Source organism: Pyrus communis, chromosome 17 (genome assembly GCF_963583255.1).
Source record: "Pyrus communis chromosome 17, drPyrComm1.1, whole genome shotgun sequence".
Classification (NCBI taxonomy): Eukaryota; Viridiplantae; Streptophyta; class Magnoliopsida; order Rosales; family Rosaceae; genus Pyrus; species Pyrus communis.
Window position 1 is genome coordinate 18,408,571 of NC_084819.1, and position 24,520 is coordinate 18,433,090.

The 24,520-nt window shown below is 36.2% G+C and overlaps 3 protein-coding genes across 6 annotated transcripts; all 3 read left to right on the forward strand.

Moving 5' to 3' along the window:
* The first annotated feature begins 2,357 nt into the window (after positions 1–2,357).
* On the forward strand, positions 2,358–6,363 carry LOC137723577 (acyl-CoA-binding domain-containing protein 4-like). Of its 2 annotated transcripts, none has more exons than XM_068462774.1 (9): positions 2,358–2,537; positions 3,404–3,931; positions 4,030–4,095; positions 4,273–4,439; positions 4,528–4,684; positions 4,769–4,862; positions 4,960–5,366; positions 5,466–5,570; positions 5,796–6,363. In XM_068462774.1, exons 1-9 carry the CDS (start codon positions 2,406–2,408, stop codon positions 6,066–6,068), a joined length of 1,929 nt encoding a protein of 642 aa, XP_068318875.1. In that variant the 5' UTR covers positions 2,358–2,405; the 3' UTR covers positions 6,069–6,363. The 2 variants fall into 2 exon arrangements, with proteins under 2 accessions (XP_068318875.1, XP_068318876.1); XM_068462775.1 differs by having other exon boundaries at positions 4,772–4,862.
* A 2,736-nt stretch (positions 6,364–9,099) lies between these two features.
* Positions 9,100–13,978, forward strand: LOC137723471 (uncharacterized). 2 transcript variants are annotated; one of them, XR_011066919.1, is made up of 8 exons: positions 9,763–10,008; positions 10,139–10,956; positions 11,069–11,151; positions 11,586–11,741; positions 11,971–12,373; positions 12,464–12,558; positions 12,645–12,690; positions 13,435–13,978. XR_011066919.1 is itself a non-coding variant. In XM_068462666.1 (6 exons), the coding sequence occupies exons 3-5, from the start codon at positions 10,809–10,811 to the stop codon at positions 11,691–11,693; spliced, it is 339 nt and encodes a 112-aa protein (XP_068318767.1). In that variant the 5' UTR covers positions 9,100–9,344; positions 9,677–9,740; positions 10,139–10,808; the 3' UTR covers positions 11,694–11,741; positions 11,971–12,226. The 2 variants fall into 2 exon arrangements, 1 of the variants encoding a protein (XP_068318767.1); XM_068462666.1 differs by lacking the exons at positions 9,763–10,008; positions 12,464–12,558; positions 12,645–12,690; positions 13,435–13,978 and adding exons at positions 9,100–9,344; positions 9,677–9,740 and having other exon boundaries at positions 11,971–12,226.
* A 2,416-nt stretch (positions 13,979–16,394) lies between these two features.
* LOC137722802 (protein SEMI-ROLLED LEAF 2-like) lies at positions 16,395–24,112 on the forward strand. Of its 2 annotated transcripts, none has more exons than XM_068461897.1 (20): positions 16,395–16,596; positions 17,117–17,262; positions 17,883–17,957; positions 18,078–18,193; positions 18,524–18,638; positions 19,181–19,303; positions 19,395–19,442; positions 19,635–19,831; positions 19,964–20,160; positions 20,247–20,530; positions 20,617–20,763; positions 21,146–21,559; positions 21,662–21,811; positions 21,978–22,056; positions 22,144–22,256; positions 22,393–22,590; positions 22,711–22,848; positions 23,004–23,144; positions 23,296–23,502; positions 23,728–24,112. In XM_068461897.1, the coding sequence occupies exons 2-20, from the start codon at positions 17,128–17,130 to the stop codon at positions 23,842–23,844; spliced, it is 2,994 nt and encodes a 997-aa protein (XP_068317998.1). In that variant the 5' UTR covers positions 16,395–16,596; positions 17,117–17,127; the 3' UTR covers positions 23,845–24,112. The 2 variants fall into 2 exon arrangements, with proteins under 2 accessions (XP_068317998.1, XP_068317999.1); XM_068461898.1 differs by having other exon boundaries at positions 17,125–17,262.
* Positions 24,113–24,520: the final 408 nt, after the last annotated feature.

The following is a 24,520-nucleotide window of genomic DNA, read 5'->3' on the forward strand; positions in this document are numbered from 1 at the left end:
TCTGGGCTGAAATTAACAGTCAACAGTGAAGCTGCAGTCTCAGTTTTCATCTGAGAACAAAAACAAAAAAAAACAAAAACAAAAACTATGAATCTCTCTCTCTCTCATATGTGGAGAAGCTGCAACTTTCAAAAAAGAGGAATGTTATCAGACTTTTCCAAAAGAAATTTTTTTATGATCTATCCATCATCTTACGGTATAACATTAAATATATTATTATATCGAAAATAAGAGGTGTAGGATGAAAATTTCGACTTTTGAAAGAGTCTCACTGTCATTTCTCTTCAGAAAAATAGAGATCAATGTTCGAGAAGAAGCCTGATCCTCTTTGTGAGGATCTTAAAAATTTATAAATCGTGTCTATTTATCATATATCGTGCGATTATAAATCATTTTAAATATTTTTATTTAAAATTAAATACAAACAATACTTAATAAAAACTGATCGTACGATGTACGATAAATAAACACGATTCAAAGATTCTCATATCCGAATAGGATCCTGTTGGGTTCAATAAAACACCCGAACCCTTCTGAGCTAAAACCAACACCAATCCCATATCCCCAAAACTAAAAAAGAATTCCCATAAAAACAAAAACCCAACACACCAACACTTCTCCCAAAATCCCTTTGAAACAAGACACATTTCTAGATGCACGATATCAATAACTTCAAAACCCACGCACCTTGAAATTTAAAAAAAAAAAATTATGAGATAGAGAGAGGAGGGAGAGAGAGAGATCCACTCCCATCAATCCCAATATCATGTCACACTAAAGAAAAAAATAAGGCAAGAAAAATAATAGAACAAATATATTTTTAAAATACCATTGTAAGTTTACAAAAGAATAGTATTAAAGAGATCAAATTTTAAAATTAAATTTGTAAATTAAATGACGTTTTTATTTTTTTATAAAAAAATGACGTATTTATTTTTTTATAAAAAAATGACGTATTATCAACAAAAATTAAACACTTTTAATAATATTTACGTAATAATTTAATTATCAATAATTATGTCATTTAATTTATAAATTTACTTTAAAAAAATTTATCTCTATAACATTATCGTTTATAAAAATGGAAAGTAAAGCAGCTACCTTCTTCTCACAAAAAAAAAAGCACTCACCTTCTCCTTCTCTTGACCCATGCTCTCCAGATTACCTGAACTAACCCAAACACTCGTTCATCATTCCCCACAACCCACTGCCCCCCACAAAACCCATCATTTTCGCTTTGACAAGCGTGAAAAGTGGACGAGACTGACTTGTACATTAGATAGTGAGAAATGATAAGGAAATTTCTTAATAAGCAGAATTCTTTATAGATTTTTTGCTACTTTGTACTTTTTATATAATATTTTATTATGTTAATATAGATATTGATGTTAAACTATGATTTTTATAACGTCTATAAAAAATTCACTTTGAGAGACTCTTCTTATCATTTCTCATAGATAATTACTACAAGGGAAAACAAACAAAAGAGTTATAACCATACAGTCACATTTCCATGATTTTACATCACTTGTAGGAAATTCTATCCAAGCATATAGACTTATCCTCCATTCGACCAAAAAAATATCCTCCATTCATTTCAATATATATGTACTTGTTGTAGAGAATAACACGAAAGCAAGATTAATTGATTAATTAGCACGCAATTGGGTAAAGAATCCTACAACTTAGGCTGTCACTGTGAGAATATCCCAAATTAATAAAAATGTGTCCAAAGAGTTCAAACAAATAGTAGTGTTTGATTAGTTTGAAAAGCCATTATAACAGTATATAAAAATAATAGAACCACATCACGTAAAAAATTTAAATAAATAGTAGAGGCATCGTTATAGTGATATTTCAAAATAATAAAATTGTGTCACATAAAGTTAAAACAAAGAGCAGTGTTTGTTTAGTTTGGAAACGTCACTATAACAGTATCTACACATATACAAGTTATAACAAACAACAATGTATGAATGACTTAGAAACATCACTTAGCAACATCTCGAGTATATTATAAAATTGTGTCATATATAAAAATTAAAACAAATAAGAGCGATTGATTAGCTTGAAATAGCGTATAAGAAACCTCCCTTAGCTGGAGGGGAAAAAGAAATGATCTTTCTTTCACCACGAGCTTCTGTTGGTTGCTTGTTGGTTGCCACAGTGTTTTGGACTTGAAAGCGCCCATCTTTTCATGTCTTTTGATACTGATAGTTGATACATCACTTTGCCTTGTTCATGTCCTTTATTTTTTTTACCCCTTTTATCGTCTCTCTCTCCCCCTCTCTATTTCTACATCATTGTCCAACACTGTGTTCAAGTAATACATATACTCAAGTTTAAGAATTGAGAGAGAGAGAGAGATAAGAGAGAAGAAGCTAGAGGGATAGGAGAGAGAGAAAATGGGGTCTTTGGGAGGTGAAGCTGCAAGGAAGAAGGCAATGTGGCTCTATCCAAAGATAATGGGATTTAATCCTTCTGAAAGATGGGGGCACTCTGCCTGCTATTCTCATGGGGTTTTGTATATTTTTGGGGTATGCTTAAATCTTCTTCCATGAAAATTAACTTTTGCTCCTTTTTCTTCGTTTCTAATAATTTTCCACTGCATGATATTTATCTTTGTGCTTATATTTACATATATATATATATATATTATATGTATGCATGTACGTGTATCAATTCTTCTGTTTTTCAAGTTTGACATAATGCAGAAATGTTTTTTCTTCTGAAAAATCGATTTCCTTGATGCATGTTTTGGTCAAAACTCAAAGTAATATTTTTCTTGTTCCTGTCCTGTTATCTGGAATATGGCTATAGTTGGGTGATGACAGACTTGCTTTTTTGAACTGGGTGTTGTGGTTTCCTTGTTTCTCCTCCTATTATAATTCTTTTGACAATGGTAGAATGCTTTTTCCTTGATTCCTGTATATTTCTCTTATTAGTAAGGACACTTATGCATAAGCTGATACTTATCTTCCAGCTTTCCTTGATGTAGTAATTACCATTTTTCATTTTTCATTCTTCCCTTATTTTTAAATAATAAAAAAAAATTAGTTTTTCCTTTTCCTGCATTAATATTTGTTTGGAAAATTTAATTTATGGACATTATTAAGAGGAAATTAAAGAAATAAATTTGAAGCAAAAGTATATGTACTTGGCTCGTTGTATGCATTTTTCTGAGTCGAAAAAGTTTCATAATTCAGATTTTGTTTTACTAATTCCGAACCTTTTTTAGGCCTTTTTCTTAGATATTAGACGTCATCAAACATCGATAATTGCTTGGCTCTTATAGCAGACAATAAATTCCTACATTCCATATGCTGAAATCGGCGTTATTAGATGACAATCATGTGATGCTTTGCTATATCTTGATCTCATCCTTCTAGTTTGTCCAATTTAGGGATGTTGCGGCGGCATGCATTTCAGCGATGTTCTTGTGCTTGATCTTGAGAAAATGGTAAGGATCACTCTTGTGTCAACTGGTCAAGGGCCTGGTCCCAGAGACAGCCATAGTGCCGTTGTTCTAGGGCACAAGATGATAGTTTTCGGGGGAACAAATGGCTCTAAGAAGGTAAATGATCTTCATATACTGAATCTTGTGACCAAAGTATGGACACGGCCAGAATGTACAGGTACTCCACCTTCACCCCGCGAAAGTCACACTGCCACCCTTGTTGGTGACGATAAATTAGTGATATTCGGGGGTAGCGGAGAGGGTAAAGGAAATTACTTGAATGATCTTCATGTCCTAGATCTCAATACCATGAGATGGACTTCCCCTGAGGTGAAGGGCGATATTCCTGTCCCTCGAGACAGTCATAGCACAATTGCGATGGGGAAGAAGCTTCTTGTGTATGGCGGGGACCGTGGTGATAGGTATTATGGTGGCGTAGATATGCTTGACATGAACACACTGACTTGGTCAAGGGTATCGTTTCCGTTTATTCTTTCAGGATTTCAATATCAGTTTCTTACAAGTTTTTTTACAAATTGAGTCTAATGGAGGTTGTGGTGGTTTTGCAACAGTTGGCTGTTCAAGGATCTTCACCGGGTGCCAGGGCAGGTCATGCAGCTGTTAATATCGGGACAAAGGCAAGTAAATATATGTATCTTTTCAGAAAGAAAAAAAAAAAATTTAGCGCTAGTTTGGTAATTATCCATCTTTGAATCATAGTAAATGACTGATTTCGTATATGGCAAATTTAAAGTATCACCTTGTAACATTTATTCTCAGAAGAGAAAGCAATTGACCTACAGGAAAAATTGCAGGTTTATGTCATTGGAGGGGTTGGAGACAAACATTATTACAACGATGTTTGGGTCCTAGATGTGATTACTTGTTCGTGGACTCAACTTGAAACATGCGGCCAACAGCCACAAGGGCGATTCTCTCATACTGCTGTTGTTACAGATTCTGACATTGCCGTCTACGGAGGGTAATTAGCCGTGTGAATTTTTACAGCTTAAGTTTGGCCATGTCCATATAGTTCGGTTCCATCTTAATTTTCTGGTTTCAACTTGTAGGTGTGGGGAGGATGAGCGCCCTCTGAATGAGTTGTTGGTGTTGCATCTTGGAGCAGAACATCCCAACGGTCGTTACAATGTTTCCATGTGCAAAACTTTTGGAAGCCATTGGAACCAAGATAGGCGGAGGATCTCAAAAGGAGCAGATTTTAACACGGTACAAAAGTTGTAATAGTGCAGCACTTTAGTGCATCCTTTATGTTTTGATAATGACGAGGAGTGTTTTTGTAAATGCTTAAAGCAGAAAACTACGCTAATGGGGAATCATGTAGCAGTACGAGAGACAACACACGAACCAGAATCAGAACCCAAACAATCTCTCCGGTTCAAATCAGGTATACACGAAATCATGTAGTATAAAATTCATACTCTTTCTATTAGGTATACACGAAATCATTGTTAACGAGTATTCATTCGCAAACATAAATGTAGATACTTTACATCCAAAGAGGAGAAGAACCACAAGTACAAAATCAATAGACCTCGAATCAGAGCAAGAGGAGCATTCTCTATCACTCTCCCAGCATTCGTCACCATCACACTCTGATCAAGAACAGGTCCCGAATCCTAAAGTTGTTGATTCCTCCCCAGGTTCTCGAGGTTTTCATCTGTTTAAGAAATTCAATCATAGTCCGAGCAATAGCCAATCTCCCAATGTCACAAGCAACCATAAAGATATTAGAAATTCTGCACAAAGATCTGCAGACTTTAACTTGTTAGGAGAGCATCAAACTGAACTGAAGCGAGAACCGTATCTTCATGCCAACTTTGGTAGACCAAGTATGGAATTTCAAGCGGTAGAATCGAAACACTTTGAGGCAGGGCCTATTCAGAACATGGTATGCATTCCTTTAATTTCACTTTCCGTCGGTAATTGACAGAAACTATACTTCTCTTTACCATGCTCGGCTTTTGATTGGGGTTTTGTGTCTTCTTAGATGGGTGCTGAGGTTCAAGGCAAAGTTGATGGAGCATTCGACTCGGGTTTCCTAATGACCGCGATGGTTAATGGAAGGCTTTATAGAGGAGTCTTATTTGCACCAGTAAGCTTCCCTATTTCAACTACATTGTAAAACCAACACATAATGATTAGAGAAGTGATTTCTGCACGCTACTTTTCTCCTTCTACACATGTATTTTTATTTTCGTCAACAAAGGTGTGCAGGGGGAGAAAAAAATTTGTCCGAAAATCACACGTCCCATTCACTCACTAACGTGCTTGCAAATCAACGTTAACTTTTTTATGCAACTGAATGTGCCAAAACCAGGGACCCGAGATCATCTCAAGGCGGCCAAATTTCGCTTCAACAAGCCAAGTTCCCATTTCTGAGGTAAAACCATTTCCAAACTCGAATCATTTGGAGCCACCTTTGAAGCTATCCGAGCAGCCAATGAGGAATTCCATGCCGGGGTCCGGCCTAGGCCTCAGTCAACCTCAGGCGACTCGACCATTTTTGCCCGTTCGAGCCAATCCATCTGTAGCCAAGGAAAGAAGTGATCTTCCTGGCGTGTTTTTAACACTTGGAGGACCAGGAAGTTAACCTGGTGGATCTTATTAGAGACAACCACATATATATAGGCATAAATTTCTATGTTAACTTGGTCTTTAAGATTCTGTAATTTTAGATAGGTGATGTAGGCACATACTAGTTGGTCACATGTAAATTCTTTTGTGTCAAATGATGATCTGCTGGTATGGTGTCTGGAGTCAATGTAATATTATGAGTTTAGCTTAGTTATGATTTTCTTGTATATTAGTAAATGAGCATTATGATTGTGGTTGTGTCAAGATTTCACACTCGTTTGAACATGCTTATAAAATGATTGAAAACACTTATAGAGAAAATGTTTTTGAGTTTCAAAAGCATTTAATGAAGTGTTTTATTTTTAGGATTCAATTGCATTTTTACTCAAAATTGGTTTCAAAAATATTTTCACCAAAAACGTTTTTATTTATTTTAAGAACACTTCCAAACGATCCATACTATCTTCAAAGCTTATTTGCACAATATTTCTTGAAAAATATATGAAAAAAGTAACCAGTTACAAATTTATAGTTCAAAGACTAAAAGCTTCAATTAAATTAAAGTTTAAGCACCAATCGAAATTTTCCCATGTAGTTCTTTATGAGCATGTTTGGTGTGCTGTATAAGATTAGGCTTTAAGGATATGATTAGATTGACAGAAATTTGTAAGATAAATTTGTAACTTATGTACAAGGATATGTTAGAAAACCCACTTCATTGTGGATTTATAACCTATCTTGTTCAATTTTGTCTATTTCACAGTTTGGCAAAACAAACAACGAACTTGACTAAGGTACATTTTAAATGATTACAACATATCTTATCCAATCCACCAAACTGAACATGAACAATTAAAAGAAAAAAGAAAAAAATTAATTAGGCAAAGTGAAAAGAAAAAGGTGAAATATTCGAAGAGAGCATTTGATATGACAAAATTGGGTGCACAAAAGGAGGAATGAGAGCACCCGCGCATCGCGCGCTACTGTCGTGTATGTGATGTCTAGGAAAAGAGGGGCCTCAGAGTCGCTGTCAACCGTCGGATCTGTCATCCACGTCACCCCACCGGGGTCCTTTGTGACTGACTGATTGATCGTTGGTAATGGTCGTCAGAGCGGTCACTCGAACGTCCCCGGTCTTGTCAACCAGACACGTACATCTGCCCCGTCACAGGCGGTGGCTGCGTCAGCCACGTCGGTTTTCGCCCCCCTGACCCGTCTGTTTCAGATGCCCAATTTCCTCATTCCCCACGGGACGGTCTTAACTCAATAGCACTTCTAGTTCCAGTTCATTGGGTGGGTCCCACGAGACCAGCAAACGTGGGGCCACTCTTTGGAACGTACGTGTCAACTAGGATTGGACAAATGAGAGGATTGCTGTCTGAATGTGTAGTCCAACTAACTTGATCAAATTTTCATTTTATTCAAGCGAAAAAAAGTATTGAGTAGAAGATGAAAAGAAATCTAATGTCCAACTCCGTAGGAATTGGATCCTCGCCAGATCTTATTCCTAGGAATTTTAGGAATTAATGCATATGGATCGTTGATAAAAAATCATGCAGTCACAATTTTTTCCTTTTTTATATTTTTCATGTAAAACAAAGTTGTTTTACTTTTAAAAATATAAAAAGCATTCAATTGGGGCCGCACGATTTTTGATCAACAATCCGTGTGCGTTGATCCTTAGGGAGGGGATCCAACGGGGATCCAAATCCCAACTCGAAATTTATCTGCAAATAGTGTTTATCGCAGTAGTGGTAAGTAATTAAGTCTATGTATTATGATGCGGGTTCAATCCCCACCAATCTTCCTTTTTTCTTACAACTAATAATTTAACTCATAAATGCTATCGTTTGGAGAGAGAGAGAGAGAGAGAGAGAAGAAAAAAAAAATTCTAAATCTAACTAATCGTAGATGTTTTTATGACAACACAGTATCTATAACTATTTTAATCTATTAGATGTTTGAGCTAGCAGCATTCTTGGATTATTGATGTAGATTTAGAAAAATTCTTCTATGTTCTGTAGTATTAAATGTTACAAGTGTTGAATGACTTGAATTGATTTGAATTGTTGTGTTTCTTGTGGTTTTGTAAATTAAGGTCATTAATTGCTTGTTGAATGGAAGTAGAACTCATAGACTTTAAGCTTTCAATGAGCTGTAAAACTATTGAAATTTCTTCTAAACAGAAAGCAGCTGGAAAACAATTCTCTTTATTATAATGAATATTGAAGTGATTCGAACTTGAGTGCCATCACACGTACACTTTCATCAATTATTCCAACCAACTTTTGTAAAATAATAAGTGACTTTAAGAAATGGTGTTTTGCCAATGAGGCTAGTGTAAGAATTTAGTATACATTTTAATAACATAGTTTCGCATCACAAAATTATGGAAACTAGTTTTCTTATTTCTCTTTATTGTTTGCTAAGTTCGGTTGCTCAAAGATTGAGCATTCGTTGTTTAAAAGTGAGTTTCACACTAATTTATAATGAAAAATTTCTCATTCGCACGTGAACGACTGACCCTAACATAACTCATACATTCTTTATCCTATGACTAAGTGAACATAAAATTGACCAAGTAAGGCTATTTCCAAATAGAAAATGTCATTCTAGTGTTCAAGTTCTAAACCGAACAACAAATAATCCTTCACTTTTTCAATATCGCTCATATTTTATAAAAATTGTCTGTAAATCTTATTCGTTTTCTCAAGAGTCTTTGTATTTTTCGTGACGGTAAAATTGTACTTATGGTTATTAATTTTACAGTTACCAAATGTTTCGATAAATCCCTTGTAAAGATTCATTATTTAACTCTCAAACAAGCTGGAAAAGTAGAACAAATAGCTATTTTTATTTGTGAAAAATAGCAAGGAAAAATAAGAGGAAAAAGAAAAGAAAACCTTAAAATGAACACAGCTAATATGCACCAGGGTGCGTCGGTTACTAGCCTACGCACTCCCTGGTCCAAACCCAACGGTCCGATTGGAGAACTCGACAGCGGGAACAGGTTAACGTACAAGGCGGTAAAAAAAACCCAGGAAAAACCCAGCACCATTCAATTTACTACGACGGTGGTGAAAACTTTGGTCCCCTCCCCTGCAACAAAAACCCTAACTTTCACCCAGCTCTCCTCCTCCTTCTCCTCCACACCTCTCGTCCTCCAATCACATTACGCCAACTATTCACCAAAACCCAATTCGTATTCTTTTAATTCTGGTTCGATCAGAGCAATCTTGTCGGTGATAATAATCTCAAGGTTCTCCGAGGATTTTCGTTTCCCAATTTAAAGGTAAAATCTTTTCGATTTATTTGGTCTTTCTGTTGAGTTTTGTAATTCTCATTTGCCGTCATCTTCTCCTTCTCCTGATTGGTAGCAGCAGTGGAGAATGGAATCAGGCGAAGATGCCAATCAGGGAAAAATGACGACGGCAAATGAGTATTACAGGAGATTCAATGACTTGTCTTATGAAGTGGAGCTAGTACTTTTAGTAGTTTGGTTTTTATTCACTCCTATTTTTGTATATCATTATTGCTTTTGCACTATGCACATATTATATCACTTTTACGTGATGGCTAGCACGTTCTAATTTAGATCGGGATGTGTCATGATGGGTGTATCAGGATCGGTTGTAATTTTCCCCAATGAAATGGGCTTGCCAGCTATATTCGACTCCAAACCTTGCAGGTAAGAGCATTTGAAAATTCTAGATACTTATTTCTACGATTATATGTAGTTTTTTCCCCAAATCTAGATACAGCTTCTATGCGTCTCTTCGGTCTTGAACAATTCTATATCGTTGTGCTTATTTCTGAACCAATCCTTAATATCCAGCCTCCACGACCGTTGGAGGCTTTTCATAGCCGTTTGAGCTTCAAATGTTTCTCAAATTTCTGACGACAAGCAGCTGGTTATAAAATTAGGCTTCGGTTGCTCACCTTTTTCCCCCTTAAATGTAAAATTTATGGAGATCATTACGTCTCAAACCTGGTTTTCAAGCACCTCTCTCCATTTAAAAAAAATATATGTCGTGAAGTTTATCTGATAATTATTAGTTTTGTTTTTATGTTTTATTCCGATTTCAGTTACCCTCCTCCCCGTGAAAAGTGTGCCGGACCATATTGTACAAATCCATACAAGTACCGGGATTCGCAGTCGAAGCTCCCTCTGTGCAGTCTCCAGTGTTACAAGGCAATACATGAAAAGATGGCTCCTCTTTCTGCCTGTTGATTCGCGGAAACTGGCGTTGCAGGATAGTCCTGCAGCACTTATTAATTTAGTTCAATAGCTGGTGATGTACTACTGTATATGTAGATGAAACTTATATGCACAAACCGTACATAAAACAGCCCGCCCTTTCTATACAAAGTTGTAAGGTTCCATGTTTGCTCGCCACCACAAACCGTGTCTCTGGTCAAGTTTTCCTCGTATACAATTTTTGTCGCATGGTGGGATATGCTATGCTGTGTTTGGTTCCTGAGAAAATTCTTCTAGGAAAGTGTTGATGCAGCTGATAACCGCACCACTTTCAATTGAAAAGAAAAATCCAGTCATTTATGCCGCCGTCAATGGATTCTGTGAAGACTAGATTCAATAGCTGCGGTTAGGCCTCTAGACTTTTCCTACTGTCAAGCTACTAAAGGCACCCTCTCATAATAATTTCCAAAATCCCGTTCACAGTTTTCATATGTAGGCAAGCCATGTGCTTGTGTAAAAGCTCTTACAGGGTATTTTCTCACGAATGACCTGAAGCATATGTGTACTTTCATCTTGTTCTTTAGATTTCAGGAAGCTAAGGATGACCGCACAGAGGCCTTGGATTTGGATGATCGTTATATAAAAGCATACTCACGACGTGCAACGGCTAGAAAAGAACTTGGAAAGCTTAAAGAATCATTCGAGGGTTGGCTTAAAACTAAACAACGACCTTGTTTCCTGATATCGTCTCATTTACGGTTTCTTTTCTGATATTGTAATTTTGATCTGTCTGATGTAATGAATATAGCCAACTGCAGATGCTGAGTTTGCCCTGAGGTTGGAGCCTCACAACCAAGAAATCAAGAAACAGTACACGGAGGCCAAATCTTTGTATGACAAAGTAAGCAAATTTGCACACGCATCTGGAGTTGTTGGTTCTCTATATCTAAATTATATTCGTGAGGGCCGTTTCAGTAGTGTTAATTAACCCATGGAATTGTTACTTAAATCTTTAGAAAAACCTATCCTTCTGCATATTTAAACTTTTGAACTGTGTGCATGAATTAAGGGGGAGGACATTTTAGCGTTTCCTGTTCGTTGTTATTATTCCTGCGAGTACAATTATTAATAGTTAGGCATTCATGGGACATACTTGCCTTGACTTTTTAGAGGCCTTTTGCATGCTTAATCCAGGCTTGAATCTGGTTTTCGTGCTTGTTTCGTCAGTACAAACTTCTGCGAGATGGAGTTGAGTTTGATTGGCTTTTGATTGTTTAGCATCATGATTATTTCATTGAATTAGTAAGTTGACTCATTGTAATTGTTAATTGCCAGTCAAATCTTCAGAACGTATCTGGAGCGCTGAAAAATTCTGTACAAGAAATGCAGAAAAGGGGAAAGTCGGATACCAACGTAAATGGAAACGGCATCCAGCCTGTCTGAAGCAGTACTCAAATTACAGAAATAAGTGCAGTTCAAGATCACACTAAGGTCGTAAGGATTAGTCTTCTGTTGCCCCTTCTACTTGATTTTTGTTTTGTTGTAATTGATTTGTCTTTCTGTTGGTAGTACTAATAAGTAAAATATACTAGTTTATGAAGCCGTATTCAACTGCATTTGTTAGCTTCTTACCAGACTTATACGTTACTCCTACCGTATCATTTTATCATAAAGGCATTATCTTCATATTTTTAATTGCTTTTGTATGATTGTTTTGTAGGGAAATACCACAAATAAGAAGCAAGAGATGAAGGCATCGGTACAAGAGCTTGCTTCTCGAGCTGCTTCCAAAGCCAAGGTTGTAGCTGTGGAGAAAAACATCACACCACCAACTACTGCATATCAATTTGAGGTTTCTTGGCGAGGCCTCACTGGAGATAGTGCTCTGCGAGGCCTCACTATTGAAAGTCTGAAAATGTATTCTTGTGTTTTACTATCATAAATATAGACGTCCAAAATGCAAGATTCATGTGTTCTTTCTATCGTCTCAAAGTGGGTGACCTTTAGTGTGCTTGTTTTGCATGACGGTCATCCATTTCGTTGACCACTGCCATCCCAAGAGGTTCCCATTTGAATCCATTTATATGAACAAGTTCACATGTCCATCAAGGAGTAAGAAAATTGTATGTATAGTTGGTAATTGCTTAGGCAGTCATAACTAATTCTGACTTTCCATACCGGTTTCATGTTAGTTTTGCTGGTTTTCCATGCAGTCTATATCTGCTACTGCATTGCTGCAGATTTTCAAAAATGCTTCGACTGTTCCCGTACTAATTGACATTATCAAATGCGTGGCGACCTTTTTAGTGTAAGTATTGCTTATGTCTCATCAGTATGTTTTTCTTGTTGAGCTTGATGAGATGCCTTATGCCCCCCCTATGATTTCTTTGGCAGTGAAGAAATGGATTTGGCCGTCAATTTTTTGGAAAAGTTAACCAAGGTACTCAGATTTGACACACTCATCATTTTTCTTTCATCCTCGAACAAGGCCGGTATGCATCCTTACAATTCCTCGATTTGTTAAAAAGCTTAAGGGTTTCGATCTAGTTGAAAGAAAACAGAAATGTCATTCGAACAAGGTCCTTCAACGTGGCACGATTTTTATTGTTCATTATGTTTTGATACGTTAGGCTCAGTTTTCTGCCTACCGTTATATGCTTCATTTTTTACTAGGTTCTAAAAGACGCTAGGCGCTAATCGGGTATTGGACTGGGGGCGGTCTAGGCAGATTAAATATATTATATTTCGTGTAAATAAATGTCTGTTTATACTTAAAAAATATATAATTACATTATAAATTACAAAATAGAATGACATATATATTATGAAGTATTGAAATATAATGAAAACATGATGAACAAACATATAATTTGTGTTTATTTTAGTATTCAACAAGTTTCTTACAATTTATTAAAAAAAATAATGCAAAATGAAAAGTTATTTATTTTCTTTATAAGTGAGTTGCAACCTAGACAGGTGTCTAGGTATGTCTGGGCGGGTTAGGCGGGCGCCTCAATAGGTCTAGGCGTCCCTTCTAAATTTTCAAACGTCTAGACATTAATCAGAACGGTGGCACACCGCCTGACACCTAGGCAGAGCTAGGCTTAAAATTTTAGAACAGTTCTTAGTCGCATATCTAGAGTTGGGCATAATCATTATACTAACCCAATACCTTGCAAAACAGACCTTGATAAGATATGGGATGAAGTATTCTACAACGAGGCAACTTCAATCGCATAGGCATGGAAGCTTGATAAGTTGCGTGCAAAGTACTGCCTTGAGTGATGAAAACAAATCAAAATTTTACCTTCCGTCGACCTCCACGGTAGTTTTTCTATTCCGGTCAAAGCCTTTGCTGTAAATTGAATTTGTAAAGTGAAAGCTTTTTAGGGTGGAACTTGGAACTGTTGGGAAGAAGATTGTTGCTGTTTCATATGACCCTGAAAAATACGTGCATTTGTGAGCGTCTATGTTAGGTAGGGTGGACCTTACCGTACTCTATTGTTCAGTCGCATTCAAGTGGGGGTCCACAAAAGTCCATAGGTATCCACCGCTTTCGGGGGCCGGAAAGATTCACTGATGTATTTCAATCTCTCCTTGGCCACAGACAAGTAGACTCACCAGCTTGGAGCTTCGAAACCAGAATATCCTTGTTTTTTTTTTATTTTGGGAACCCGCGTCTTTACCACTGGGCACTTGTTGTGGTTAAAAATAAATAAAGATAGATTGCGTGGATTTGACTCATTCTTTATGTATTTTGGGAACCAGAATCTGCGTCTTTACCACTGGGCACTTGTTGTGGTTAAAAATAAATAAAGATAGACTGCGTGGATTTGACTCATTCTTTAATCATTAAATAAAGAATTCAACCATCAACGCCATAATAAGTGAATAGTCGATTTAGTTCCTGAACTATCACCTGACTAAAAACTAGGTCATTGAATGTATATATATATATATATATATATATATATATATTTGGAAAAATAAGTCCCTAAATTCATTAAAAATTGCTAATTTCATCCTTACTATTATATTCAAGGCTATTTTATCCAATTTTTCGTCAACTTAAGTTACTTGACACACTTTAGAGTGTAATACCGTTATTTCTCACATATAAGCCCTTAACATTTCATATAGGTTGCAAATCTAATGTCTAATTTACCCTCCAAAGTTAACTCCATATACTTGTTTTTTTTTAATGAAAAATTACCCACATACGCTCAAATGTGTATCACATGCAAGTAACGTAACTTAAACTAACAGAAAATTAAATATGGTAGCTTTGAATCTAATATTAGTGGTGTAATTGGCATATTTTTATAATTCAAGGGCTGATTCTGGAAAAATAGTTTAGAGACCTAATTTTCACGGAGAATGATTCTCTACCCTCCTAATCTCTCTACCCTTTCATGCCCTCCTATTTGAACGGTTACGATTAAGCTATATCAACATTTTATATTGATTTTTTTTATAGAGATAATAAGACAAAAAGTAATTTGTGAGATGAGAGGATGAGAATAAGAGGGTAGATAATCTTCCTTCAATTTTCACTCATGTGATAATTCAGGAATTAAATTGGCAATTCACTCTTTTTAAATACATAATATATGCAAGGCTACCTCCACAACCATAACATACGAGCGATTTTTTAATGTGTCACGAAGTGTCAAAATACAAGTAGTTGTATACTAAAAAAAAAAAAAAAATCAACCACTTAAATTATAACACTTACTGTACTGAATTGTGTTAGGCCCACTGGAATTTTTTTCAAAACATGTAAATTATGCTTCTTACGAAAGCGACCTAAACTGGCCTCGGTGTTGTTTTTGATAAAATATGGGCATTATTATCTTAGCCAATGAGATGCATGTATTAATGAAGGTAATTTCAAAGTTCACATGATCCTCTTTGTCCAAGCATCTACATAGAATAACAACAATAAAGATTCTTGGGAAAGATTTTTAACCCAAAAACCAAGGCCCCACTAATTGTAATTGGGAAAGGGACCTAAACGTTATTTATTTGTATTTGCTTAATAAATGAGATTATTTACACTAAGAATATAAGAGAGTGGACAAGGCTTCACAATTGGCAATAATAATATGGTTTAAATTCGTCTTTAGTGAAAACTAAATCTAAAAATTTTCACTTACAAATGAATAAAAATGTCACTATGATCTATTAAATGACGGGACCTAAACTTGATTAAGCGTGGGCTGTTCCACTTTATTTGTACTCTTTTTGGAGTCTCCAAGACATCACATATAATTTCTTCAAAAATGAATTTACATGTCTCATATTGTATAATTATTTGAGAAACAATGACAAAATTCTTTAATTGTGAGATTTTTTATGAATTTTATTTTATCTCACAATTTAACGTCAATTCTCATGTTAATATTATAAAATATTTTACCACAAATATAAGATGTCAAAGAGTCCACGGGGAATCTCACATTTACAAGAGCCCATTTAGCATTTCTCTATTTATTTTTCTCTTCTCTTTTTTTTTTTTTTTTTTGCTCAAAATTTTCTCTTTCTTGTCATGTAAGTTTTTAACTAAAAAATGAACAAAATAACTACATACAATATATTGCATTGAAGATTTTTTATAATTGTGGATTTATTGCCAGAAAATAGTACTAAAATTTTTTAATAGGCTTTTTTTTTTTTTCAATTTTTGCTTTTGGACACATTGACTAAGTCACTTGAGGCCGTTTAATCGGTGGATGCGATAACTATTTTAACTCTTATAAACATTAATGTTGAAACGTCTTAAATCTATGAAACGCTTTAATGTTGAAACGTCTTATGTATAAGCATTGACTTAAAATACTGCTATCATGACAACCTACACAATTTAAAAAACATAGGGATAAAAGGTTCCATTACACATCATTACATATTTGAAAGTTCAAAAGAAAGTCCAGAGACCCAGAAAGAGTTCAAATAAAAGGTAAGTTCTTTTATGTCCCTACCATTCCCAAAAGCTTGAAAAGTTAAATAATTAATCAATGAAATTAGTCTGTTTTCAAGATTAATTAACAAAAGCTCACCTCTTATTTTAGTTTGGACAGTATCTTTCCCCCTAGATTAGCAAAATATTTAAACTTCAAAAAACCAATAAAAGAAAGTTTTGTCTACCAAGTTCTGACAGACCCAACAAAGCAGTGCCTTTTTCAGAACGAGGGAAGAAAAAGAAGAAGAGAAAACTGACACCCCATCACGTGGAGTGAAGTAGCTCGTACTCTCTGTTTCCCACGCTTACTTGTTCTTCCTGTTTAAATTAAATCCCATTGGAGGTAAAATTTTCCCTATCCAGATCTGCCTCTGCAAAAACAAGGTGAGTTCTTGGCTGGTTTTCTTCGTGTTTTTCTCTGTAATTTTCTTCTGGGTTTCTGTTTCTTCTCTCAAAGGTGAAAACTTTACACGTTTATTTGGATTTCTATGTGGGTTTCGATTCTGGGTTATCATTATTTACTTGGTTTCTGTTTTTTAGAGTAATAGTTGTTGATTTGTACTTTTATTTTGGTTGTGATCCTTTTTTTTTTCATGTTTGTTTTTCTTGTGATACAGTTTTCTTGTGTATTTTGGTTCATTTTTGTATCAATGCAGTCTCAAATTTTCTCCTTTTAGCATCCGTTCCGTTTCTTCTTTAATAAGAAGATTGTGGGAATTCTTCTTTCTTTTGATATTTCTTGTTGTGTGTTTTTTCTGTTTCTGTTATCTTATTGCACCTCATCATGTCAATGTTTGAGTGCGTATAGTATATGCATTTGTTATGTATGATATGGAATTTTCTGCTGGGATTGTAAAGTTGCTGTTTACTGTAATTTGTTGGGTTAATCGAACAGGCTTTTTAGATTTTCAGGAAATGGGGCTCATCTCTAGAAAGCTGTTCCCGGCGTGTGAAAGCATGTGCATATGCTGCCCTGCTATGAGGTCGAGATCTAGACAACCTGTTAAGCGTTACAAAAAGCTGCTTGCGGAAATCTTTCCCAAGTCTCCTGTGAGTATAATACTAGCTTAAACCCTTTAATGTTATGGCATTGTTGACACGTTCGTTGTGAACGGCAGATAGTAGTTGGTAATTTGACTGCTTGATCATGTGCCTTGGTGTGGGTATTGGTGGAACAAAAGTCAGACTTTCCGTTCCAATTGTTTATCTGTTTTCTCGTTCTTGAAGGTTATTCCTTAATTTTAGATTGGAACTAATGGAGTTACTAAAAAAGTTGGTTCTGATGCTTGAAAGGGATTCCCTTTGAACTTTTTATATTTTCATTTCTCTTCCAATTATTAAATCTAGATGGAACCTGGATATCATCCTTAGTTTCACAATGGTTCTTCGTTGTAAGTACCAGGTGTATGTTCGTGTGTGTGTGTGTGTTATCAAACTATGAACTAAGACTGTCAATCATACACATAAAGTCTAAATGATTATGATGTTATCGGATTGAGAATGTTGCAACTACCTGATTGTTTGGAAAGAGAATATTGTTCTATATAATTATCTATACATAAGGTTTAGAATACTTGGACCCAAGAACTCAATTAAGCCAAAAGTAGTTATTATGTATGCTTTTCTTACAGTAGCTGGCATACTGAAGTTAAGTGTCCCAAAATTTTCAGGATGGCCCTCCCAATGAAAGAAAAATTGTTAAGTTATGTGAATATGCTGCCAAAAACCCTTTTCGAATCCCAAAGGTATGAAATTTTCTATCCCTTTTATATATTTCTTGGTCGGTAAAAGTTGGCTTACTGTAAACTGATTGCTTACTGTTGAGGCTATTATTAATCCAGTAGGTGTTGCTTATTTTTCAACAGATTGCTAAATATCTTGAAGATAGATGCTACAAAGAGCTTAGACTGGGGCACATCAAATTCATCAATATTGTTGCAGACACTTACAACAAGTTGCTTTGCCTGTGTAAGGAGCAGATGTAAGTAGCTGTTTCCTTTCTCTCTCACCATTGAATACAAGTTTGTTAGTGATTTTTGTGGAAAAAGGGTCTGTTTGATATATCTCTTGGATGCAACTATTGTTGTATAGGTATTGAATTTTGTACGATTAGGCTTGCTGGGAAAACTCTATACTCAAGTCACAATTTCACTTTGTTCTCTTCTAGATTGGCAAAGAACAACGTATCTTTCTTATATATTATTGGATATGTTCTTATGTTTTATGTGCTTTAAATGTCCCTCTCTCTCTCTCTCTCTCAAATTTTTTAATGTAATTCTCTTGTTGAATTGATATGTTTCATATCTTTCAGGGCTTGTTTTGCAGTCAGTCTGGTGAGTGTGGTTACTGAGCTCCTGGACAACTCTAAGCAAGATACTGTGCGCATACTTGGATGCCAAACTCTAACTAATTTCATCTATAGTCAGGTGATTCCAAAGTTCACTCTCGAAATAGTTGTTTGATCTGCCTTTCAATGCTGTAGTGTCGCAAGTCTATAGGTAGACAATGGACTCTTTTCGATACAATAAAAAGAAACCACTTTTGCGGCTTTATGGACATCTAACCACTCTTTTAGATACAATAAAAACTTAATTTTACTATCTTAACATGACATAACACAAGTCCTGTGGATGTAGGTATCCACCTGTATACATTACATGGAATTTTTAGAAGATCTTTTCGGTTTAAGCTAAAACTCAATGTTATGCTCTAGAATTATGCATGAGGTTAGATCATGAATGCCACACCATCTAAAGTGTAAGACATGGAATTTGTCTGTCAAAGTGGAATTGTGAACAGTGAGGATAAATTCTACCTTATGTATCTTGTCATTGTATTTATAATGGTTGATGTTACCTGTGGCATTTCTTATTCTGTTAATGGATGATTGAAATTCTTCAGTTTTATGTACAAAAGTAATACATTTGATTAACGTCTTGTTTTATTTATTGATGCAATCACTGAACAGACAGACGGCACTTACACACATACCATTGAGAGTTTGGTTCACAAAGTATGTAAGCTTGCACGTCAAAGTGGTGAAGATCACCAAAGCTTGAGAGCATCAAGTTTGCAGTGCCTTTCAGCCATGGTAGTTTTATGATTTGACTTCTTGAAACTCTTAAGGACTGTTGTTGTTTTTAGTTGGAAAATGTTAATTTGATAGATTTCCACCTTGGCAGGTGAAATTCATGGCAGAATTTTCATATATTTTTGTTGATTTTGATGAGGTTAGTTTTTTCCAGTATCATTTTTTCAAGCTATTAAAAATGTTTCAGTGATTATTGTTATCTTATACAAACTTTTCGGGGACATTTAAATGTCTAATTGTTGCACTAGTCCTTTCGAAATCAGATATCAAGCCAGTGGCACCACTCTTTCATTAATACTGAGCATTGCAAACCTTTTTCTTGTGAGTGCAGATTGTTCATGTCACCTTGGATAACTATGAGCCAGATACACATAATGAAGATGATGAGAGAGGGCAGCCACATCATAATTGGGTGGATGAAGTGGTTCGAAGTGAAAGCAGAGTTGGTGTAGTTGGCGATGACGCTAGTCCTAGCTGCAAGATAATCAGGCCACGACCAGAAAAGAAGGATCCTGCTCTTCTGACGAGGTAGGAGTTATTGAAAGTTTAAAAGGGAAGAGTTTTGTACTTGTTGGTCGATACTTGTAATTGTAAACTATGCTATTGCATTTTCTTTTGATCCATTTGCCCTTTTGTAACACTTTTTGTTCATTGTTTCAGAGAAGAGTTTGAAACACCAAAAGTGTGGGCTCAAATTTGTATTCAGAGAATGATAGAGTTATCTAAGGAGAGCACAACGATGCGCCGAGTATTGGATCCAATGTTTGTCTACTTTGATTCTGGGCACCACTGGGTTCCTCGACAAGGGTTGGCCATGCTGGTTTTGTCTGATATGTCATACTTTATGGAGGCTTCAGGTATCTTGATATTCTTTGCAAAATTACATATGCACTCAAACCCTTTACCGCAGGTGCTATTTTCTAATGTCAGCATTTGGCTTCAGGGAATCAACAGTTGATTTTAGCCTATGTGATCCGTCATCTTGACCACAAAACCATTTCGCAAGATCCACAACTCAAATCTTCTGTCATTCAAGTTGCTAGTGCTTTGGCTAGCCAGATTCGATCTGGTGCAGTGTTGGCAGAAATTGGATTTGTCTCCGACCTATGTAGGCATTTGAGGAAGAGTCTTCAAGCCACTGCTGAATCAGTTGGAGAGCAAGAATCAAACATTAATATCATGCTACAAAATTCCATTGAAGACTGCTTACTAGAAATTTCGAGAGGCGTAAGTTCTATACTTGTGGTTTTTATACTTGCTGCAGTATGAGGTGCTTCCTTTAGTACTAAAAGCCTGCGCTGGTTTTTTAATAGATTGGCAATGTTCGGCCACTATTTGACATGATGGCGATAACTCTGGAGAATCTGCCATCTGGAATTGTTGCTAGGGCAACACTTGGATCTTTAATGATTGTTGCTCATATGATCTCATTAGCGTTGATCTCTTCACGTACGCAGCAGGTGAAGGAAATTTAGACTTTTTGCTGCTTTTGGAAATTTTTATGCATTGCTTCTTAGTATTTTTTCTTGGAAATTACTCAGATTCACTGTTGGTTGATTAAAGACATACTTGCAAGTCTTATTAGGGAAGGCTAAAAATGATTGGTTCAATACTTTTGGATGACATAATTTGGATTTGGATTTGTACGCAAGGGAGATGTAATTTGGTGGATGTGTAATTTATGTTTTTAATTTGATTGAAGAAAATGCTTCCAGTACTGTGATAAAATGGTTCTATAAGCAACATTATCTACTAGATGTCATTGAAGTCTGTATATTACTGTTTTCTGCTATTATCTTTGAAGTACGGCATACTGAACCGTTTTTAATTTTTTTCTTGTAGGTGTTTCCCGAGTCCCTTCTTGTCCAACTTCTGAAAGTCATGGTGCATCCAGATATTGAGGTGCGTGTTGGAGCACACCAAATATTTTCTATTCTTCTCATTCCAACTTTTAACCAGCCCCGGCACGAATCTTCATCTTTACAATCTGGTTTTGGATACCAATCAAGAGGATGGCAATCGAATACAGCATCTACCTTTGCATCAATCACAGCAAGACTTGAAAAGCTGAGGAAGGAAAAAGATGGCCCCAAAGCCGAAAAGCACGGGAACAGTAATGCTTGTGATGATTTTAGAGATAGAGAGACTGCTGAAGAAGTCTGGAAGCAGGGGTGTAACCGAAAAAATTCCCCTAATGTTTACAAAATTAGCTCAATTATTGACAGGACGGCTGGAACAGTCAGCTTAACAGAGCCAGTAAGATACTAAGAAGTTCAATTATTATATAACTGGTCACATTTGGAGAGTACTTTCACTTGCTTTACTAAGTCTATACTTTCGGGCTTTTGTTTTCCTCAGGATCCGTATGTTATGAAGTTTAGTGAGGATCAAATATCACACTTGCTGTCTGCGTTTTGGATACAAGCAAATCTCCCTGATAATTTGCCTTCAAATATTGAGGCTATAGCTCATTCTTTTACTTTAGTGCTTATTTCTTCACATTTGAAGGTGAAGTTTTTCTTGCGTTACTTCTTTTTTCTTCATTTATGTCGTGTATTATGTTTCTGTTGCTTCTCACTTCACCTTTATATACCCTCTATTAGCATGGCTATGACGACATGGTTTAGTATTTCTGTAATTGTTTACAAATTTGTTGGAATTTGTAATTTTGCAGAATCCAACTGACAACCTTATGGTTCGCTTCATTCAACTTCTGCTGTCTCTGAGGAATACATCCCTTGATTCTAACAATGGTATGGGCAGCATAAATCCTTAAACAGTCATTAATTCCGATAAAAAAAAGGGTTAACTTGTGCTTAAACGTCTTAAATGCTTGGCAGGGACATTGACTCCAGCATGTCAAAGATCTATGCTTGTACTCTCGATTGGCATGTTGATGTTTGCGGCTAAGATCTATCATATTCCTCTGCTCAAGTCATTTATACCGTATGATGTGCGTATACCTTATCCTGATGCTGAATACTCTTGCTATTTGAACACTCTGCAGCAATCGTAGTATGATGTTTTCTGGCTTTTAAGTGATGGGGGCTTTCACATTATCATTATAACAAATCTCCTCTATCTTTCAGATTCAGGTTGATCCATATTTAGGCATCAGTGACGATCTTCAAATTTATGTAAAGCGTGATGCAGATGTTAGTAAATATGGATCTGTTACTGATAACGAGATGGCTTCATCGTTACTATCTGATTTGCGGAACAAAATATACGAATCAGACAATATCATGATGGAAATCTTAGTTCAGTTCCTATCAAAGGTTTCTGAGGTATGATGGTTTACTATGGATCTCTCTCTCTCTCTCTCTCTCTCTCTCTCTCTCTCTCTCTCAAACACACGCACACATATAACCAGACATGTTCTGATTTGTTTGATTTTCTTTTTAAAGATGAAGGCAGAAGATGTGGCAAACCAACTTTCAGAGTCATTCACACCTGATGATGCATTCATGTTTGGCCCACAGTCAATGCTTGACTGTGACCAAAATCAAATGCCTGTTCATTCAAAGGAATCATCGTTTGATGGGGTATACTCTTTAGTCTAGCTTCCCTTGCTACTGCTGGATTGCTATGTTCCACATTGATCACAACCATCCATCATGCCAATTAAGAAAAACAACAATGATAACAGCTATAGCATTGAAAGTTTGAGTATTCTCAATGACTCCACCTCATGTTGCAGGAATTTCCATCAAATTCATCAGTGGAGGATGATGTGACAAGTGAAGCATCTGTTGCTGACCTCTCACGTTTCATTCCCAGAATACCTACATCCTCCTCTATACCGCCCCATGTTATCAGCATTGGACAGCTGATGGAGTCGGTAAGCACTTGCTCCCCTTCTCACCTCCCTCTCTGTCTACAAGCATCTTTTTGCACAAAACAACACAACCACAAATTCAACAAGATTTCACCGTTGTCAGATTCTTAATGTATTTGTATATTTGACCAAAACTGAACAAAATTGTTCTTAGGCACTTGAGGTAGCTGGTCAAGTAGCGGGGACAACTGTCTCTACATCACCTCTCCCCTACAACACCATGGCAAGCCAGTGCGAAGCCCTTGGCACAGGGACAAGGAAGAAACTCTCCAACTGGTTGGCCCATGAAAATCATCAGAGCAGTGGTCGTGACAGATTGTTTCCAGCATTTCCTGCAGATGGACGTGCAGCACTCCAGAAGGTCAGACCTTGTTTCGTTTCCCCACTCTTTTTTTTTAGATTGTTATAGTGAATTGGACTCTGGCCATGCTTGTGGAAGAACTGTTGCGATGCCACACGGGGACAGTTTGATTTTTCACAATCTCTGATATTTAATTTTCTTTTCATGAAAGCAACTAGTTATAATGTAGCAGTTTACTTGTTTTTATGCTTTATTTGATGTTGGAACACGTTAATTTTCACGCAGATAACGATTGACATTGGGCATGCTCATGGAGCTGCATCGGCACAGGACCCCTGGTTGGCTATGAGGCTGCCTCCTGCTAGTCCATTTGACAACTTCCTCAAGGCAGCTGGGTGTTAGTAACTTGGTAGAGAAGTCGCGCTTCAAGTGTAATCGTTGCTGTAAAGTATTAGGCAGTATCTTGGGATTAATAGCTCTACATTTAGTCTAGACTCTGATAATCTGATTTGAGGGCTTCCATGCCCAGTTTATCGATGGTTACATTGAACATCTACCTGTTACTGAGCTAGGGTTATGCGTAGTGTAGTATGTATTTTGTACAACGGTTATATCGAACATGTTCTGTAATTGAACTAGGGTTATGCAGTGTAGTATGTACTTTGTGGTTTGTAGTCTCTCTCAAGAAAATCCTTGCTAAATTTCCATAATTGTTCATGTTTAGGGTTAAAAGGAAAATGCAGAGGCTCGCATATAACACTGTACTGTATGCTCCAGTTATGTGATGAAAGAGATAGAGATGAGTATTCGTGTAAAGAGAGAGAGAAAGGGGTAAACCATAGTGCACTTAAATACGTATAATCCTAAATGGTAACAGCCATATGTTAAGAGCCCTGTGTGGTCAGCCACATTCACACCTCATCAAGCTATATCTTTGATCATAGAAAGACTACTCATATTGTTTAAAATGTTGTATCCTCTTTGAGGGAAAAACCTATGGAGAATAGCCAGCTAAAATGCACTATTGAATCTGAGTAGAGATTTCCGTACGCTTATTTGTTATTTTGGAGAAAAATTA

Coding starts and splice junctions, on each gene's coding strand:
- LOC137723577 (XM_068462774.1), top strand. CDS start 2,406: ATGGGGTCTTTGGGAGGTGAAGCTGCAAGGAAGAAGGCAATGTGGCTC. Junction 3,932..4,029: donor ACACACTGACTTGGTCAAGG/GTATCGTTTCCG, acceptor GTTTTGCAACAG/TTGGCTGTTCAAGGATCTTC. Junction 4,863..4,959: donor ATCTCTCCGGTTCAAATCAG/GTATACACGAAA, acceptor ACATAAATGTAG/ATACTTTACATCCAAAGAGG.
- LOC137723471 (XM_068462666.1), top strand. CDS start 10,809: ATGTGTACTTTCATCTTGTTCTTTAGATTTCAGGAAGCTAAGGATGAC. Junction 10,957..11,068: donor GCTTAAAGAATCATTCGAGG/GTTGGCTTAAAA, acceptor AGCCAACTGCAG/ATGCTGAGTTTGCCCTGAGG. Junction 11,152..11,585: donor CCAAATCTTTGTATGACAAA/GTAAGCAAATTT, acceptor GTTAATTGCCAG/TCAAATCTTCAGAACGTATC.
- LOC137722802 (XM_068461897.1), top strand. CDS start 17,128: ATGGGGCTCATCTCTAGAAAGCTGTTCCCGGCGTGTGAAAGCATGTGC. Junction 19,443..19,634: donor TTTTTGTTGATTTTGATGAG/GTTAGTTTTTTC, acceptor TTGTGAGTGCAG/ATTGTTCATGTCACCTTGGA. Junction 20,161..20,246: donor ATACTTTATGGAGGCTTCAG/GTATCTTGATAT, acceptor ATTTGGCTTCAG/GGAATCAACAGTTGATTTTA.